The sequence below is a fragment of the Hippocampus bargibanti genome, linkage group LG11 (genome assembly GCF_051943395.1).
Source record: "Hippocampus bargibanti isolate YZ-2025 linkage group LG11, ASM5194339v1, whole genome shotgun sequence".
Classification (NCBI taxonomy): Eukaryota; Metazoa; Chordata; class Actinopteri; order Syngnathiformes; family Syngnathidae; genus Hippocampus; species Hippocampus bargibanti.
The window spans coordinates 9,291,457-9,312,755 of record NC_142744.1 but is presented as its reverse complement, the minus strand read 5'-3'; the positions used below and the strand labels follow the sequence as shown (position 1 = coordinate 9,312,755).

The 21,299-nt window shown below is 39.6% G+C and overlaps 1 protein-coding gene across 1 annotated transcript; it reads right to left on the bottom strand.

Moving 5' to 3' along the window:
* Positions 1–46: 46 nt before the first annotated feature.
* Positions 47–20,398, bottom strand: mrc1b (mannose receptor, C type 1b). Its single transcript, XM_089009121.1, has 31 exons — positions 20,287–20,398; positions 19,242–19,604; positions 17,581–17,751; positions 17,322–17,477; positions 16,113–16,223; positions 15,893–16,030; positions 15,588–15,764; positions 14,575–14,729; positions 14,391–14,504; positions 14,038–14,153; positions 12,346–12,494; positions 12,028–12,227; positions 11,291–11,406; positions 10,682–10,754; positions 9,966–10,119; positions 9,832–9,870; positions 8,590–8,756; positions 8,446–8,507; positions 8,183–8,283; positions 7,838–7,980; positions 7,090–7,195; positions 6,863–6,987; positions 6,736–6,780; positions 6,480–6,582; positions 6,023–6,255; positions 5,785–5,950; positions 4,756–4,920; positions 3,525–3,641; positions 3,290–3,445; positions 1,375–1,404; positions 47–631 (listed from the first exon to the last, which is right to left on the bottom strand). The coding sequence occupies exons 1-31, from the start codon at positions 20,381–20,383 to the stop codon at positions 384–386; spliced, it is 4,296 nt and encodes a 1,431-aa protein (XP_088865247.1). The 5' UTR covers positions 20,384–20,398; the 3' UTR covers positions 47–383.
* Between the last annotated feature and the right edge of the window lie 901 nt (positions 20,399–21,299).

Below are 21,299 nucleotides of genomic sequence, written 5' to 3'. Positions count from 1 at the left end.
CGCATGAACGCATGCCAGCTCTAGTGCAAGTTCGTAGAAACACAGAGACATTTGAATCCACCTTTAATTGTCATTTAAAGCAGTGCCGTTTATACAAAAGTGACCAGCGCAAGCAATGAACAGCCCCTGATTTCATTATATACACTCATTTGCAGAGTAATAGAAAACATCAATCAAATAAGATTCAGTCCCAGCGGGACATCCCAGAGCCTAAAAAAAGTTCACTTCTGTAGGGTCAGACATGCCATACGGGTCGCCGAAACTCATACTTTTTATTATTAAATAACTGAATACATACCATATACAGTCGAGCACAAACACATGGAGTGTGCCCATGTGATACATTTGCCTGAGGTGAGCAGGTTCCCACCAGCCGGCGCCGATCACAGGGCGATAATCGGCTCGGGGATCTCCTCCTCAGCCTTCTCCATCAGTTTGTTGGTGTCCACCACGTCGGGCTGCGTCCGGTCGCGCCCAAAGTATAATGGGTTGTCGAAGGTGGGCAGCGAGCGCGGCGACTTCTTGTATAGGAAGAAGGCGATGACGGCCAGTGCGGACGTGAGGGTGATGATCAGCACCACGATCAGGCTGGTGTGCCTGCGCGAGCTGCCATTTCCGCCTTCTTGCGCCTCTGCACACAATGTGTCAGATTGTGGGGTTATTTTTCCCAGTAGGTTTTGAAATTTAGTGTTAAAAACAGTTAGGTCGCCTGTGAAAAAAATGTATGGTGGATCCCATAGATTTATTTCCCCCCAATAAAATTCATCATACTCTGGATTTTTTTCAGTTGTTGTTTTGACGCTAGATCAACAGCACACAATGTGTGAGGTACTTTATTTTCTTCAGCTGACACAAACTCAAAATTGTGACTCCATTTCCATCTTGAAAATTTTAACCTCTCCGCTTCATTATTTTTTGTATGTTGTAAAAATAAACAAGTAAGCAAATAAATACACAAAACAAACAAATTAATAATAATCAATAAATAGATGACTGAATGAATGAATGAAAAAAAACAAATAAATAAATACATGCATCAATATGAATAAATAAATACATGAGTAAACATAAATATACATAAGTAACAATAAATAAATACATATTGATAATTTCTCTTCACCGCCATTATTTTTCATCACAAAAATGATCAGCAAACGTCAATAGCACATTAAAACATGGAAAGAAAAATAATTCGGGCAAATGTTTCAGTCGGAAGTCAAAGTATGACCTCAATCTATTTTGAAAATAAATATTGCCTCAAAGCAAGTGATCTGATTTCACTGTTAAATATTGATATTATTAATTTTTTTGTGCGGCATGTGATTCAATACATTTTGAGAATTTAAAAAAACATAATAATGACGAGGGACTTACGTGATTCGGGGTCCTTATCTCTGGGCATCACTGTTAGGGCAAAAATAAATAAATAACATTAAAATTAAAAAATCACTTACAGTACCTTTAAAGGACAACCGACGTCACTTTTTTGTTTCTTAACTGACATCAGAAAAACGTTTTATAGCATCTAAAATACCCAAAACATGCCATATGATATTTTTATTCAAATGCAAAACACCAATAAAAATGACTTAAAGCAGGGGTCTCAAACTCTCGGCCCGTGGGCCAACTGTGTCCCCGAAAGAATATTTTGCGGGCCGCCTTGACATGAAAGATTAATGTTAGTGCGGCCGACATGATCAATATGAATGAAACTTGTGTGTGGAACTGAACAAACCATGGAACAAACCACCATTTTGTAGCTACAGAGGGAATTTAATCACAGATTTGCAGACTTCAAGACGCACAAAGCCACATTTCAAATTTTTGCCGACCCATTCTCTTTTGATGTGCAAGATGGCCCTCCTGTGGTCCAAATGGAGCTCTGTGACCTACAGTGCCACTCTGCACTCAAAACCAAGTTCAGGGATGTGAATGGAGAAGCAGGCAAGCTTGGGCAATGTTTGAGAGAGTTAACCCCCAGCTTCCCTGAACTTTCCCAAATGTTCAAGCGGACCATGTGTTTTTGGGAGCACATACTTATGTGAGAAGCTCTTCTCCACCTTGAACTTTAATAAGTCCAAGTACAGGTCCAGACTTACTGATGAGCATCTTCAAGCCCTACTAAGAGTCTCCACTGCCTCCTCCCTCAAGCCAAATGTGGCTCGGCTTTGTGAAAAGAAGCGCTGCCAGGTCTCTAGCAGCAAGAAGTAGGCAAGAGAGCCATGTTTAGGACAGGTCTGAACAGCCATGTTCAGAAAGTTAAAGGTTAAAGAACTGTGAATCCAGACATTTGAAACTTTATTAAAATAATTAGTTTCCTGTGTTTTTTTTTCTCAGTCGTCTGTATCTGCCTTATGATCATCACAGTTATTTTATTTATTTATTACTGGTTAATTTATTCTTTATTAATTTTTCCATTTATTCATTTAATTCATTTTTTGTATGTTAAAAATAAAGATTTTGAGAACATTGGAATGTTTTATCTGTGCTTTTCTTGTCAAAATCCTGATGCTGCCCAGCCTCACCCAGACTCTGCCTCCAGCGGCCCCCGGGAAAATTGAGTTTGAGACCCCTCACTTAAAGTGTCCAAAATCTGCAAAAAATTGAGCTGCGAATTGGGCATTTTCAGAAAGTCCCGCCCCCAGTTCGTGACGTCACGTCAAGACGTCTTGCATTGCTGGTGATTCAAAACATTGGCTTTAGATTCGGAGAATATGCTTTCTTGTTACACATCCAGTTATGAATATGATTCAAATAGTTCTGAAGAGCAAAGCATACATGTTTGCAAGTGATTAAAGAAGTCCTTCCGTGTCATTTTGAGGCATCTGGACTGCAATATAGCGTCCCAGAAAAGAGTCAGAAAATGGTGACCAAGCTCCCTGTGAGGAATTAATCAGCCCGTTTCCACAGGTTGGTAAATTCCTTATATGGAGCTTGGTCGCCCTCTTCTGGCTCTTTTTGGTGCAACATGACGTTTTCAGACCAAACAAGCACAGTAAAATGCATTGACGTGATGGAAGGACTGCTACAATGTGTCCTTTTTTTCGGTCAGGGGCGTTCCTTCAGCGACGTCACGTACGGACTCGTCACCAACTCAAAAACAAGACTTCCGAAATATTCAGCGCGAGTCTTAAAACGTAAAATATAGCTATATGCGGTAGAATATTTGTAAAATACGCTCAGTAGAAGTCATTTGAAGTCATTTTACAAATGATGGACACAACTTGCCCGGAGATGCTAGTTGTCCTTTAAAGTGATTTGTAACATTATTAGCATGATCAGACGCTACCTTTGGCTGTTTCACAGATGTACGCTCGGTCATTCCATTTTAAGCCGGACGACCACTCCCCATCTGAGGTTTGTATCTCCCCGTATTCCCTCTCTGAGGCCTCTGCACCCCAGTTTGTAAAGTCCAATACTGTTTTATCCAACCATAGCCACGTCCCTGATACCGAGAAAGAAATTCAATGAGGCGTTTAAAATTTCTCTTGATGAAACATTTTAAAAATGCTTGCAAGCCGTACCTTTGTGCGTTTTGTATAGGCCGATCCAGAAGGAGCTGTGACTGTCCTGGAACACCTCCACGTTGCTTTGAATGAACGCTTGCTCTTCAGGATCTTCAATGCTGGCCAAAAATCCTCCTTTAAAAACAAAACGCGGTCATGTTTTAATCTGACTACTTAATGGGGTTCCGATTTGGTAACTGGAGAACCATCATCTGTAAATCTGGGATCAAATACAGTGATACCTTGGCTTACGAACTTAATTGGTTCCCAGACAGTGTGTAAGGCGAAAAGTGTGCATCCCAAAAATTAATTTCCAATAGGAAACCGTTAAAATGAAAATAATCCGTTCCCAGGTCCCCATAAAACATAATTTTCTACTTTCTAATTTTCTAAGCCTTAAAACTACACAAAATATACCTTATTGTATGTATCATAAATGTGTTATGGTATTATAATTAAATAAATAAACTGTACTGTATAATAAAGTGGTTTTATTTACCTTTGTGATGGTCGTTGATGGCTTGATGGAATGGAGTGGCGGTTTCATCTGCATTAAACACTTAATGAGGAACATAGCCTTCTTTCACCATCTTGAGGAATGATCCCTTGTCGGTGTTTTCTCTGATAATATTACCTTGTTCCTCATCAATTGTGTTCTGTTTAGCTGGGTTGATAGCTTTTTGCATCAAGTCTACAGATGGCTTGTGCGGGTTATTTGTGGAGCCTGATTGATGGGAATTTTAACTTTGCAGTCTACACTCTGCCTTTGAACTATTAAAGTTGAAATCCATTTTGTCACTCTCTGTCGTCTGCATGTCTCTTTAATGTTTAAACCACCTCCCCTCACTGCTGCGTTCTTGACCAATCACGTGGCTTTAGCCGACTACTGGGGGCGGGGAATGGAGGACAAAAACAAGCTGGCTGCCATTTTCTTGTCAGGAGAACGGGCTCGTTTGCGAACGACACATCACTCATTGTGGCAGCTCCGTGTGTATCCCGAAAAATAGTTCGTATACCAAGGTAAAATGTTCATAAATTTAACGTTCGTAAATCGAAAGGTTCGTGAGCCAAGGGGTTCATAAACCGAGGTATCACTGTATCCCATTGCTAGTTTAAAGTCAAGTGTGGATAAAATTCGCAAAATTATATTAATATTGGCATTTGCATTGGTGCCTTGAGAAAGTTAATTTTTCTGTGACCACATTTGCCACTCAACACACACATAGACACAAACGCAAACACGTCTTACCGTGTCTTGCGCAGCTTGTGGCTGCATCCGGCCACTCGATTTCATCAGTGACAAACATATAACAATGACCTTTATATGGCAGCCATGTGAAACTCTGGCTGTAGTCAGCCAATGTGTCGTCGGGGCAAACGCCTGGGTAGTTGGCTGACTGTGTCGGAGGAACATCTGCGAGACATACTCGTGATCAGTGATGGGCAATTGATGTGGCAAAATGATTTTCAGTATTATTACATATGACTGTTCTTAAACAGTAAGTGGTTGTGTGACAATATGACTGTTACAGAATTGTAAACTGGCGGTTGTCAAACTTTTGACACTCTGTTTTCTGAACTACATTAAAATACATTCACGTAATAGGCCAAAGTGTTCATCAAATATGAGGTCAAGACTGTCGCTTTGTAACATATCACGACTTGATATACAGTCAGCTATCTAGCTAGCTAGTAAGCAACCAACTCCTAGCAAGCTAGTTAGTTTTTTTCTTTGTTTAAAGTCAGCTATCTAGCTGGTTAGCCAGCAAGTAACCATGTCCTAGCTAGCTAGTTAGCTATGTAGAAATTCTTTACTTTTCTCAATTTGTCAGTTATATATAATGTCACTGACTGGTTTGTTTGTTAGAGAAATAATTGGTTGTTAGGTATTGTGTTATTATTATTTTAATTTATTGATTCATTTGTTTGTTAGTTTGCTTGTGGTGGTCTGCTAGTGAGTTTGTTAATTTGCTCATTCTCTTTCAGTTGTTTGTTCATTGGTTAGTGTCTGTTTCTGTAATTATTTTTCACCTCTTGGTTTGATTGTGTTTGTAACTCCGTACTCAGTTTCATTTTTAGTTACTTTATTCATTACTTAATCCCGCTTTCGGTCAGCGCTTTGTTTGTTTATTAATATTATAGCGACACATGGTCGAGAGCAAAGTTTGATCAGAGATGGCTTAGTTGTTTGTTTGCCATACATGGCAGTACTGTTAATATTTGGCTCAAAAATTGGGGAGAAAAAAAATGTGTGTATGTCCATGCACGGGACTCGCACCTGTCGACTGCATGCAAACGGTGTACATGGTACGATTGCAGGTGGCCGTTTTGAATTTCCCATCCACGTCCAAATATACACAGGGCCGGTTCTGGGTCGGTTCCCCTTCAGCCCAGTTGACGAAGTTCATGTGCCAGCCGTCGATGTATCTAAAATAACCGCCAGTCTGAAAGTCAGATAGACATTATTTGTCAAGGTGAAATGCCATTTCACCACAGTGACTTTGTCCCTGTCCCACCTTTTCTTTGTTAAGTCCGATCCATAGGGGAGATTTAAGATTCAAGGCCAACAGCTCCACATAGGCCAATGTCCACTCGTTTCTTAGACTGGCCAGGGTGGCTTTGTTGCCCTCGCAGTGCCTCTTAGCGCCATCCCACGTCATATTGATACGCACGGCCAAGATGCTGTCATTTCCCAGCGAAACAAAGATGTTGGGAACAGCCGGTTCGATTTGGGACGGGAGACCCGGGTCTGTTGAGGACAAGGACTCTGTTTGGCATTTGATTCAGACTTGGTCTTAGTTTTACTCTTCGGTGCTTTCTACTGTCTTTGTCATAATGCAAAATAATCAATTCATGTATTATTATGCAGTATAATGGTTGTATTTCTTTTTTTATTTTTTATTCCAATCGAGGTGTTGATGTTACAGACGGTGAAACATTTGAAAGGGGTTTTGAAGACATCCTGTACTTTACCAAGACTTCTGGTACAGATGAACCCGTTGGTGTCATTGCAAGACTTGATCAGCCATTTTCCAATACCGTTCGTGGGGTTGTTAGTCATGACAACACAACTTTCCTAGTAAAGGGAGACAGAATATTCGGTAGAGTCATTAGCGGATGATTTGAAAGGATTAGTTGTTAGAAATTATAGTCAATTTGTCGACTCTCTCAAGAGGCTGCCAAAATGCATATTGTATGGATCCTAAATTTCAAATTGTTGAACGTTTACCTCATTCCATCTCTGGTAAAAAGTCCCCGGACGACGTCGATGTATCTGAAGACAATTGATATAGTTAGATCCCCCAAAAAATAATAAGTCATTTTATACACGCTGTCAAACAAGTATTTCAACTTACTGAGTATCCCCAGTTGGTGTATCGTCTTGGCCTTCCGTCGCTCCAAAAAAAGGCATCTTGCTTTAAACTGTTCAGACCAATCCACAGGTCTGCCGCCACCTCGGCCATTTTGGTGACCAAATACGCTGCAGATTTTCAAAGAGAGACAATTTTTTTATTTTTTGACCAAGAGTGAACTGTGACACTTTCTTTGCAATGTACTGTAGGAAATGTCAACGCCAGCGCACCTTGCACCCGTCTCGTGGGTATCGAGGCTAAATTCCCGCCCATGGAGTAGCACTGTTTCCTCGCTTCTTCCCAGGTGGTCTTACGATTACTGTTGATGCTGTAGCACTGGCGATGTTAAATCCAATAAAAAAACATGAACTACAAAAACAATCATCCAAAAACAACATTCCCAAGTACGAGTACAAATAAAATGGAGATGAGCCTGCTCCATTTTAGATGAAGCAAAAGAAAACCAAGATTCAATTAACTCATTCACTGCCATTGCCGAATTTATTCTGGAATTGAAAATATGACGTGGAGTGCCATTCTGTTTTTTCTTGCGGGGATGGCGATAAAGCGTGGTCAGACCTCTGGCAATGTTTCTCCCTCCCACAAGGAGGCACCATTTGCCTTTAGTCCATGTTAGTGCTTTGTTACAGCTTCAATTGCTGTTAAAGCGCTATATAAATCAATTTGTATGTACTGTATTTTGTACAACTGCCCTCAAGCTCAGATAACTACAGACCCATATAACTTGGGAATTAACTCTTTTTTTTCTGATGAAATAATAGCGCCTAAGATTTATTGAATGTTTATATCATCATAAAAGTCAATATTCTGTGGGTCCTGCAATTTGAGTGAAAATGACAAAAACCCTGTCACTAGAGTGGACACATTTTTGCACATCTTCTGACAGTGAATGAGTTAAACATTTTTAAACTTCTCCATGGCGTTCAACCACAAATAAGGTATGGCAATATCCTTTACCCTGGAGTCAAATTTGGTCCACTTGAGTGGGCAGCCACCTTTGGGTGCCACCGTCGGGGCTGCGGTGGTGTTGACAGGTGCCGTCGTCCCGCGTTTGCAGATAAACTGATGCTCTTCGCCGCAGTTGAAACTACGCCACAAACCTGCCGACACAGAATGATGACGAGAGATGGGTTGATGATGGGGTTTTTTGGACGTCCCCCTCGCCCTCGCACCCCCTTTCTATTCTTTGCATCTGCCTCTTTACAAACTGCATATTAGAATCTGCTATTGCGCAATTAAAAAAAAAAATCTCATTGGATGAAAAACTTTTGTCGATATCGCGAACCGCCGATGTGTCCTCACCCATAAAGTGGGACATAGCCACACAGTTTTCATCGTAGCTATTCTGATTAGGTTGGTTCTCGTCCCACCTTTGGAACCCCACGGAAGTGCCATCCATCCACCTTGAGTGACATATACACACACAAGAAAAATATTAATAAAAAATGGGGGTGTTACATCACACTGCCTTTACAGTTTTTTTTCTCAATAACCATTCCTCCCTAGTTTGTACAAAATGTCCTGAAAAAAATGCCTTAATGTAGCGTTCCTTTTTTCCGACTTACCAAAACGATCCATCGAGGTCCACGGATAAACCAATATAGTAGGTCCCGTAGGTTCTGGAAATCTGCGTTGCAGAGGGGTAAAAAGTTCTGTACCTTTTATATCTTGCGGTTGAGCATTAACCGGTCCACTGTAAGCATCCACACCTGTTTCCAGAGGAAGATGTTTTCCGCTTCGCTGTTGATTGTCACCAAGTCGCCGTGATACTGCTTGCAGTAATGGCGAGCGTCTTCCATGGCCATTGAGACACGGTGGATGTTGTACTGACTCCCTCGCCACTCAAGCCATCCGTCCGAGGTCGTGTTAAACTCCGCTGAGGGGCGGAGGTCAGAAATACAGTGATACCTTGGCTTAGGAACTTAATTGGTTCCCAGACAGTGTGTAAGGCGAAAAGTGTGTATCCAAAAAAATTATTTCCCATAGGAAACTATTAAAATGAGAATAATCCGTTCCCAGGTCCCCATAAAACATAATTTTCTAGTTTCTAATTGTCTAAGCCTTAAAACTACACAAAATATACCTTATTTTCTGGATAATAAATGTGCTATGGTATTATAATTAAAGAAATAAACTGTACAGTATAATAAAGTCGTTTTATTTACCTTTGTGATGGTCGTTGATGGCTTGATGCAATGGAGTGGCCAGTTTCATCAGCATTAAACACTTGATGAGGAACGTAGCCTGCTTCTTTCTTTCTAATTTTAGCTTGTTCCTCATCAATTGTGTTCTGTTTAAGCTGGGTTGATAGCTTTTTGCATCAAGTGTACAGATGGCTTGTGCGGGTTATTTGTGGAGCCTGATTGATGGGAATTTTAACCTTGCAGTCTACACTCTGCTTTTGAACTATCAAAGTTGAAACGAGTCCAAATTTCACTGTTCTCTATCTATTTTGTCACTCTGTCGCCTGCCTGTCTCTTTAATGTTTAACCCCTCCTCACTGCTGCATTCTTGACCAATCACGTGGCTTTAACCGAAGACTGGGGGCGGGCGATAGAGGACAAAAAAATGGCGGAAGCCATTTTCTTTTTTGGACAATGGCTTCACTGTCTGTCTGTCTGTATGTAACCCCCACCCCCTCACTGCTGCGTTCTTGACCAATCACGTGGCTTTACGACTGGTGGCGGGCAATAGAGGAACAAAACAAGCCGGCTGCCATTTTCTTTTAGGTGAACGGGCTTGTTAGCGAACGACACATCACTCATTGTGGCAGCTCTGTGTGTATCCCGAAAAATAGTTCGTATGCCAAGGTAAAATTTTCTAAATTTTAACCTTCGTAAACTGAAAAGTTCGTACGCCAAGGGTTTCGTAAACCGCGGTATCACTGTATTGATGACACGTACTGATCACCACGACGTTGTGTTTTTGTGTGTGCAGAGTCATCTAGTTACCAATGGCAGTGTTGTTCGGCGGCGGCTTTGGAGTCACTCCTGTGATTCAAAGATGCACGAGAAATGACTAGTTTTTTCACCGATTTATACTCGTTTGGTTGAAAGCAAAAAAATCATTGTAGTGCATTCGTTACCTGCGCGGATCTCACAAAGCCAGTCGTTGTAGCTCTCACAGTGGACGTCATTCCATGAACCTGCATCGTCGGCTCGATACATGCGGAACTCGGCACAAGATTCGGAATTTTGGAAATTATTTGGCTCGCCCTCCTGCCAATGTACGAAGTTTACCTGTGGGGGGGGGGGTGAGATAAATAAATATACAATAAATAGTATACGGGATATATTTCAATGAACAACAATTAAAAATAAGTTTATAATCAATCAATGTGGTTCCATCAAAATGAACTTTAAATGTCTATGTCCTTGAATTTTTTCAAACTAATTAATTGCTCAATATAATTGATTGTGATCGATCACATTTTTTCTGCTTTTCAACAAGGGCGGCGCGCCGATCGACTGGTTAACACGTCTGCCTCACACTGTATGTCACTCCTGGGTTCGATTCCCTTGCTGTGCGGAGTTTGCATGTTCAACTTGTGGGTTTTCTCCGGGTACTCCGGTTTCCTCCCACATTCCCCAAACATTACAAGGAAGGTTAATGGTGCACAATGAATTGATATTTTCGACAAAGCTTGTCACAGATAATTTACTTCATTTAAATGAATTGTAGGCGTACTGTATAGATAGATAGAGACAGAGACAACAAATGTAAGCTCGCTACAGGGATAACTAAAATCAAGTCATTTACTCTACAAAATGATGTAGCTTGTGTCGACTGCGGTGCACTTACTGGAGATCCGTCGCTCCAGACATAACCTGTACTCGGGTCAGCAATATGAAGTCCAATCCAGGCCTTTCCGTGACTGCACCCAATAAATAAATAAATAGATAAATAAATTGATTAATAGATAAATCGACCAATCAACAAATAAAAAGTATAAATAAATAAATATAAATAAATAGATTGATACATGTGTAAATAAATGGTTAAATACCTGTATATGGATGAATAGATAAATCGACCAATCAACAAATAAAAAATATAAATGCGTACATATAAATAAGTAAATAAACGGATAAATAAATAGATAAATAAATTGATAAATAGATACATCGACGAATCATCAACTAAAAAATATAAATATAAATGAAAAAAATATATGGATAAATAAATGGATAAATACATGGCGAATAAATAGATGGATAAATGGATAAATAGATGAATAGATAAATCGACCAATCAACAAACACATACAAAATTTAAATAAATACATAAATATAAATAAATACATACCTAAATAAATGCAAATACAAAAAAATATTTTCTGCATTCTATACCAGTTTTGGTTGAAAATAGATGTCAAATGATATTTTAGCATATGACAACAACGGTGCATACCGTGCCACAAACAGCTCCGCGGTATTGTGGATGCTGAGGAGATCCCCTCCGATGGCCCGACAGAAATCTTTGGCCTCGTACCAGGTCTTCTCGAATGAACGAGGCCCTGTGAAGAACTGGAGGAGGAGACATTAATTTTTCGATGAGCTAAGCTAGCCTGACTGCATTTCACTTTTTAAAAAATATTTTATGACAACACTATAAAACCCAATATGGGACAAAATGTTATGATGTGATCATAACCATAGCCCCTACAATTGAATTATGGAGTAAGTCAGGCTGCTGCTGAGGACAGAAAATGGATTGATGACTTGAAACTGCTGACATTTTATTGATGATATGACTGCATTGCCACGAGAGATGACTGATTCAATTTCTGTGTTTTTCAAGCTACTAGCCGTAGATTTCATGTATTTATATATTTTCCTTTGTTGGGCATGTGCACTCTTGAAATATGAGCGCTGTATGGAGGCAGTAGCTCAACGTACTTCACAAAAAGCAGCAGTTTTACTAATCCAATCAGTGAACGTCACAACTATGATTTTTGTTATTAGTTTTATCATTAAAAATCACATATTTTGGCTTTTCAGTCTGCCAGTGTAACCCCAACACTAAATAGACTAATGTTGCATTTCATTAACTCTGAACCATGGACTCAACATAAACGGTGCAGCAACACACGTTGACCGACAGTAAGTCAACAAATGTCAGAAATTCATGACATTTCCAAGACAAACCTTTGAGCAGACGTTCCTTGTTCCTACTCTTACCCAACCCTCTGCACACTGCGGGGGGCTGAGGGTAGGCGGGGGTGGCGTCAAAACCGCCCCTTCGGCAAGATGCTTGCAAATGTACTTCTCCTTATTGTCGCAGGGTATCAAATCCCACAGGCCAGCAAAAATACCAGTCGTAATGGCCACGCAGCCTTGTCTACTACCTTTCGTGACAGGAGAAGAAAATGTATGTTCAATTGTTCTTAAAAAGTGTCATCTAGTTCTGAATAGGCAGAATCACAGCCTGCTTGCTTATGCTATCATTTGCAACAAAACACATACCTGGCATCTCATTATTCCAGTGCGTAAACCTGACGGCGTTGTCGTTGGTCCACACAAATTCATCAGTGTTCTTCTGATTTGAGAGGCCAAGCCAGAAATACTTCTCAGCCCTTGCCCCCACCAAGCTGATTAAAAAGGCGTTGTCCACCCTGCATACATTGACATTCATCCGGTCATTTTATTCTTTATTACACAATGACACAAGACATTCACACACAAATTGGTACTCGATTTACATTTAAAAGGCGGGGCTTATTTTGTCAAAATTAGTTTTGAATTACTTTTCAACAAATACATATCAGTGTCGTGAGAAATTTTGCTTTGACCTTTAAAGGACAACCGACATCTCCGGACAAGTTGTGTCCATAATTTGTAAAATGTCTTCAAATAACTTCTACTGAGCGTATTTTACAAAGATTTTACGTTTTAAGACTCGCGCTGAATATTCCGGAAGTCATGTTTTTGAGTTGGTGACGAGTCCGTACGTTACGTCACTGAAGGAACGCCCCTGACCGAAAAAAGGACACATTGTAGCAGTCCTTCCATCACGTCAATGCATTTTGCTGTACTTTGGTCTGAAAACGTCGTGTAGGACCATAAAGAGGCAGAAGAGGGCGACAAAGCTCCATGTAAGGAATTAATCAGCCTGTGGAAACGGGCTGATTAATTCCTTACACGGCTTTGTCGCCATGTTGTGCCTTTTTTGGGTGCGACATTTCCCACCACTGATGCCTCAAAATGGCACGGAATAAATTCTTTAATCGATTGCAAACATGTATGCTTTCTTCTTCAGAACTATTTGAATCATATTCATAACTGGATGAGTAACAAGAAAGCATATTCTTCGAATCTGAAGCCATTGTTTTGATTCTCGAGCAAGGCAAGACGTCTTGCCGTGACACCACGAACACTGGGGCGGGACCTTCTGAAACTGGCCACTTCCGGTTTCAAATTGAAATACTTTTTAGACACTAAGTCATTTTTAATGGTGTTTTGCATTTGACTAAAAATATCATACTGCGTGTTTTGGGTATTTTAGATGCTATAAGACGTTTTTCTGATGTCTGTTAGGAACCAAAAAAGTGACGTCGGTTGTCCTTTAACCAGGTTCGTACCACAAAACCTATACAGTCTGTGAATGAATAATAAAGCCATTATTCCTTTCCACCGCCCTAAAAAAATAACCAAAAAACTAACATTTTGTGGTTTTAAATGAGTAAAACATATTATACTTGATAAAATAATACTGGGAAAAAAATTATAACATAGTTTTGTTACATTTTTCCCCTTCAATAAATTGTTGCTAATTTTGCAGTGTGAGCTTTGGCCGCTTAGTGGCAGTATTCGATAGGCATACAGATATTACAGTATTGGATGATCAGCGCCATCTTCTCAGTACAGCAGTATGTACTACAGGTATTATTAATAACCATTACTGTATTTCTCTCAAACGGGTTATGATGGGAATTCTGTCACCTGCCCTAAACAACGCTTGTATCACAAGTTTGTGAGCAAAATAAAATATATATATATATGTCAGTGACTCCCTCTCTTGGACATTGACGAAAGAGATGAACATGTACATACTGTAGTTTCGTTTTCATCAAGTCGCGAGTAGCCAGCCCACCAACTGGATTTTTCTGTGTTTTTTTTAAGTGTACAGTGTATTGAAATGCAATAAAATATTCTTACCCGTTTGACACATCAGCCAAATAGGAGTTTGTTACTTTGCAGTCAGTCTTGGCCTCCTCAAAAGTTTTGGTCTCCGCCCCCACAAAGTAGCAATAGGAGCCATGTCGTTTCCAACCCTGGAAAACAGATTGATTCAAGTCAAAATCTCTCCATGTTGAATTGATAAAATCAATCGTGTGAGGTCATTTCTGTACAAATACTTTCGTTGTGGTACTTTTTTTTTAAATTTTTTTTCTTGTCATTGAGGTGACCTTTCTCTCTCCATTCCCCTTTTTTGCATCTGTACCTATCTGGGTACAAAGTGTGACTATGTGGATTAAATCCTCAAAAGATTGTTTAGAAATGGAACTCACAGCTTTGCAACCAATATCTATGTGAACTTCATCTGGCTGGTGGTTTGTGCTGCTCTGCTTCATGCAAACAAAGCCATGTTTCTCATCACAGGCGCGGCCTGCCCAGTTGCCGTTCTGTGGGGCAAAAATAATATTTCCAAAACAATACGTTCATGACCTGACCCAAAAAGAAAATGCTCCTTACCTCGCCCCGAATGAGAATGCAGTCCTCGTCACCCGTCGCGATTTTTGGTTCTCCATACTCCCAGCTAGTGAAGAAGACATCGGCCGCGTCGCTCCACTCGAACAGACCCTCGGTCCTCCTGTCGTTCAGGCCAATCCAGAGCTCATCGGTGGAGGCTGCAGAAAGTAAATGCAAACCCACCGTGTTGCAGTTAAAAGGACAGTGCGAAAATAAAAGTCAACATCTCAGTGATCGTTATTTCAAAGACCCGCAATTAATTTTAAAAGTATAAAAAACAAAAGCATGTTCTCTCACATGGGCATACTTTTAACTTATTCATTGCCAGACGAGCAAAAATGTTTCCACTCCAGTGACAGGGTTTTTATTATTATCACTCAAATTGCACAGAATATTGAGTTTTAGGACTTCATACACATTCAATGCAGCGTAAGAAACCTTTGACTCTCTTCTTCAATAGAAAAAAAGAGTTAATTCCTAAATTAGATGGGTCTGGAGTTGAGACGAGCTTGAAATGAGGGCGGCTGTCCAAAATACAATGCAATACATATTTATTGGTTTATATAGCGCTTTAACAACAGCTGAAGCTATTACAATGCGCTTACATGGAAAAAAGGGAAATGCTGCACCCTTGTGGAAGGAAAAAAAACATTGCCGGAGGTCTGGTCAGCGCTTTATCGGCAACCCAGCAAAAATAAAAACAACACCCGAACAAATTCGGGAATGGCGGTCTACATGATATTTTCAATTCCTGAATAAATTCGGGGATAACAGTGAATAAGTTAATTGTGTTTATGTAATATTTGGTGAAGTCATTGCTAATTCCATTTTTTTAAACAGATTCTTTTCTTACAGTGTATTGTAAGTGTTCAAATACCTGACATGTTTCGGCGTATACTTCCGCCTTTGTCAGAGTGTCACAGATGTTGTTGTGACACACCTTTTTTTTAGTTCTTTTTGTTCTTTAGTTCTTTTTTCTTTTAGTTTGGGTGACAACAAGTTTTGTGTGCGCTCACCATATCCCAGTTGAGAGATAACAAAGCTGTGGTCCTCTATGTTACGCATGCTCACAAGCTCCCCTTCCTCCTTGCGACATTCCTTCTGCGCATTGGACCAGGTTTTGGGGGTCCGAATGAGGTGGAAGCAGTGGCCGTTGTACGGAATCCAAGGACTTGAACAGAATCCTTGCTCAGCTGAACATAGGAAAGGAAAATCAACATGTTGCTCAATGATGTATGACTTGTGAGTTGAATTTTTCCTGTTACTCTGTTTATATATGAAATCATTTAGCACGTCGTCCTCAAACTGCAGAGATGCATACCCTGCGGGGGAGGAGGGGGCGCTCCGGGTTTGTAGCAGATATAGCCGATCTTCTTTGAACAGGGAAACGATTCCCACTTGTGCTGCCCAGCTGTGTCCAGAAGCGCGCAGTTGTGACCCGGATAAGGAAGCGGGAACCCTGAATCCAAATTAGCATCTTCCTTGTTACTACAGTAACCGGAAAGTTGTCATGATCTCCCAAAACCTGAGCAAACACTTACCGCTAGACCATCTCAAGAATCGCATGGGCTTGTAATCCGTCCACTGCCAACCATGATCAGGATTCAAGACTAGCCCGATCCAAAGCTTATTTTTCACATTTCCTAAGAGGGCTGCGTGGCGAGGTCAGAAAATTGCAGGAACACAAAAAAGGTCATGGTGGAGCATTTGATGGCCCGCTTTCTTTTGAGTTGTTCCTTGTTTTGATTACATCATCCCAGGTTCACCAACTAACTAATCAATAGCTAGTAGTGCTAGTGTCGGAAGACTAGAACGCAGTCTATCTAATCTATCTATCTATCTATCTATCTATCTATCTATCTATCTATCTATCTATCTATCTATCTATCTATCTATCTATCTATCTATCTATCTATCTATCTATCTATCTATCTATCTATCTATCTATCTATCTACCTATCCACCTACCCACCCACCCAACCCAACCACCTACCTACCTATCCTAGCTAGCTATCTACCATAGCTCACTAGCTATCTACTGTAGCTAGCTAGCTAGCTAGCTAGCTAGCTATCTACTGTAGCTATCTACTGTATCTAGCTAGCTAGATAGCTAGCTGTCATCTATCTTTTTATTTTATTCATTCATTCATTCATTTAGTTATCAGAATCAGAATCAGAATCATCTTTATTGCCAAGTATGTAGAACACACAAGGAATTTTTATATATTTATTTTATTATATTCTTATTTGTTTGGCTTTGTTTTGGACAAGCAAATTTTTGTTCTATCAACTGGCTCAAGACGTGATGGTGCCTGGTTTCGCTTTTAGTTTTTTTATTTTGTGTTTTTATTCCGCAGTAAAACCTATTTTACAATTCATAAAAAAGTTGCAAAGGTTGCCTTCCATGGCTTATGATGTTGTAAATGTGTTGCGTGTGATGCGCTTAGTCATATTGAAACTTTTATTGATTAAAAAAAGTAAAATATATAAAAAGCTAAAAAATCTAAATACAGTAGAGTCTCGTTATATCGATATCGGTTATATCGATAGTACCGCTTATTACAATACTATTTCTATGAACGCAAGGAGAAAATTACATGTGCACAGGGTCGGATATAACGATAGTCCCGGTTATATCGATATTTTTTCGGTCTGCCGAGAATATCGATATAACGAGACTTTACTGTACATTGGAAAAAAATAATAGATTTTTTTTCATAGCTATATGAGAGTGTGTGGGTATCGGTCACCTGAGATAAAGCCTTGCTCATTGGGATTAGTAATGCTGACCAGCGTGGCCCCCTGCTGTTTACAGCTCTCATCGGCCTGCGCCCAGCTCAGAACTGCCTGAGCATTGAGCTGGTAGTAAGCTCCTGTGATGTGATTCTTCTTCCAGTGTTCTGTCGCTGCAAAATGTCACAAAACAAGGAAATTAAAGTTTGTCTCAAGGTACCGCTGTCCAAGTCCTCACGGTTTCAGAAAACACACAAAAATAAGCATTCAACTCACATGTTGTCGGGCAGTATCCCCATTGTTCGTGTTCATATTTGGTGCCGATGGCACACCAGGGGCGCTTAATTGAGGAGTCATATGACGTACAGTCTCCAAACCACCGATCTTTATACAGGAAGGGGAACATACATGGCCTTCCATATGCATTCCCGTCGATGGAATACAAAACTGCAATGCAGAGAAGTGATTGAGAAATGTCATGAATACCCATCTGTGCACTATCTGACTTGTGTGTATTTTCTCCACAGGAGTCATGTAAAATAATGTGCATGGTCAGCGGGGAAGACTGGAGACCCATCCATTTACAGGTAATCTCCTGCACGCGTACTATACAGTCCCCCTTTTCATCCGGTCAAAGATAGACCTCAGGTCAAATGGTTAATTACTGAGTAATAAAACTGCTCACAATAATAAGACATTGTTCCATCATTCAGATTAAAAAAAATATCCCACTCACATCCTGAAGTCACTTAACTAACCCCCCCCCCCCCAAACAAACAACCACAAAACTTACATTGAAATTATATTTTTGTGAATGAAACATTTTTTTTTTATGGTTAAAAAAAAAGAAAACAGATTTGTATGTCTCCCTGCAGGGTTAGATTGCAAGCTGTGTAGGGAGTTTCCATGCCTTTGTGGGTTTTCTCGGGGTATGACGTTTTCCTCCCACGTTATAAAAATATGCAGGGTAGGTTGATAGAGCTCTTTAAATTGTTTCTGGGGCCGCAATCTTTGCAAGGGGAAGCAGGTTGGATGTTTTTGTGTTTTACTTTTACTATACACAAGCTTTCAGGGTTCATTTTTAATGAACTTATTGTTCAGTATCGCTGTACATCCAGACAGAAGTAGTCACAGGGGAAAAAAATAACATAAAAATATATATTTTTAGATTTTTTTATGAAGGGGTAGAGTTAAAAAAATATAAGTGCAGAATGAAGTCTTAAACCTTTTAACATTACTCTGAAATAGATTACCTGTGTAAAAAATATATATATACAGTAAAGTCTCGTTATATCGATATTCAAGGGAGTCTGAAAAAATATCGATATAACCGGGACTATCGATATATCCGACCCTGTTTGCATGTAATTTTCTTTGTGCGTGCATAGAAATAGTATCGATATAACCGGGACTATCGATATATCCGATATCGATATAACGAGACTTTACTGTATATATATATATATATATATATATATTGTAAAGGGATAAATTTAAAAAAATAATAGGTTCAGAATGAAGTCTTAAACATTTTTAAACATAATCAAAAACCTTATGCAAAAAAAGATATAAATATATATGATTTCAATTTTTTTTTCAATTGTAAAGTTGATGAATTAAAAATAATAAGCACATGATTAAGTCATAACCCTTTTTTGACATAAAAACCTCACATATTTAACTCTGAAATCGATTAATTTATTCTAAAAAGGTCTAAAAATATATTTTTTTAGATTTTTTTTTATTGTAAAGGGAGATGAATTAAAAATAATAAGCAAAGAATGAAGTCTTAAACCTTTTTTAACATAAAAACCGCATATATTTAACTCTAAAACAGATAAATTCAATAATAAAGGGGGGGGGGGGGCGAAAAAAAGCCAGCAGTAGATCCTTTTCAATCCATTCATGCTTCTCAACAACTTCAGCGCATAGCGAACCTCTGTGAGTTCTCGAGCAGGCGCCATTGGCCGTTCCCGTGATGGTGAAGCTGTTGCCAGGCCCCGTCGTCCTGGAAAGCGCGATGCCCCCGTCAGACTTGAGCTCAATATAGAGTGCTGGTTGTTCATCTTTTAGCGCCAGCAGAGTCCCGTTCACGCACTCCCATTTCTGCAGAGCGCTCCTTTCGTCACAGTCGTACACGTTGACCTCGCTGCCCACGCTTTTGCCTTGCGACCCCAAGCACTTTTTGCTGGAGGTGACAAAAATGCGGTTGCCGCTCGTCCAGCGCATTTCTTGGCAACGGGATGACTTTTTCAGTAGACATGAGCTCAAAGCTTTGTTGTAAAGCGTGAATGGAGAATCTGCACGGCAAAGCAAAAAAAAAAAAAAAAAAAAAAAAAAAATGGCGGGCCATCACATGAGTTTAGTTCCTCGAGCTAAACACAAAATATATTCAAATCATCAGGTCAATGTTGCAGATCCAATCGATCTAAGTCAATGGTTAAAAACATAGATACTTAGATGGATATATTGAAATATTTTAAAAAATTAAACACATTAAAAAAAAAAAAAGAAATAAAAAAAATAGAATTTTTCATTACAAAAAATAAAAGTAAAATGTCTTCTTTTGGGTGAATTGCAATCATAAAATTTCATTTAAAATGTTCAATTGAAAATGCAGAATGAATGATATCGTGACAAAATGGTCTGGGCTAAACTTTCCAAAATGTTTAAACAACCGGAGAAAATTTCACTTCCCCAAAGCCTTTCCTAACACAAATCAAGACACTTGCATACACACTCATTTTGGTTTAAATCAGCCTCATCAGTTAACATCCTTCGGTGGCCATTTCAATAAAAGCAATGATTATCATTATATATTTGGCTAAATTACATCAACTTTTACATTACTGTTGGAGGGGGAAACAAGCTACTTATTTTTTTTATAAGTTATTTGAGTCTCTGGATAACCGCTTCCATTTTGGATCTGCAACGGACGATAGCTGATGGAGAGAAAAGAACATTGTAATATGTATACGTTACCATCCAATTGCATGCACAACGACATTGGTGCAAGGAGCGCGAAGGCAGCTAGCGTTATTCCGGCCTTCAACATTCTTCCGATAAGCGCTGCAGACATGGCCCGTCTTGCAAGCAGCGGACTTATGAGCGTGACCATGAAAAGGAAGACTTCTTAACAAGAACTGACCTTTTTTTCCTCTTAGCTTCATTGAGAAAGTGGCCCCATTCACTTCCTGTCCTGGAGCAAGAGGGACGAAGAAATGATGTGTAAGACGTTTATGCTAAACATGACTCAACAATGTCAATTCAACAATCTAGTACCCGCCTCTCATCATTGAGTCGAAAGTATTTGTCTAAAAGTAATTTGTGTTGTGTAATTAAAACAAAAGAAAGAATACCGTTTGTGTATTTTGTTTGGATGAGGTGGATGTCTGCTTTAGTCAACATTGAGGTCAATTCAAAAATGTGCTTACTTCTAAATTGCTGTATCAGCATTTTTGCGCCTGTTTGCGCTTCTTTTACCGAAATTTACTAAAAACAGGATATTGTCGCTGATCATACCGCTAACAGATGATTCGGTCTGTTGGAAAAAAAAATGTATGATGTGTGATACCTTTGTCCTTTTAACACCTTCACTGCCAAACAATGTGCAAAAATGTGTCCACTCCAGTGCCAGGGTTTTTGTCATTGTCACTTGAATTATAGGACCCACAGAATATTGAGTTTTAGGACTATATCAACATTCAATACAGGGTTAGAAACTTTAGACTCTCTTCTTTCATCAGAAAAAAAGAGGTAATTCCTAGGTTATATGGGTCTGGAGGTATCTGAGCTTGAAATGGGGGCGGTTGTACAAAACCCAATGCAATGCATAAATGTTGGTTTGTATAGCACTTTAACAACAGCTCATGTTGGAACAAAGCACTAACATGGGAAAAAATGGAAATGCTGCCCCTTTTGGAAAATATAAAACATTGCCAGGGGCCAGCGCTTTATCGGCACCCAAGCATGAAAAAACAAAACCGAACAAATTC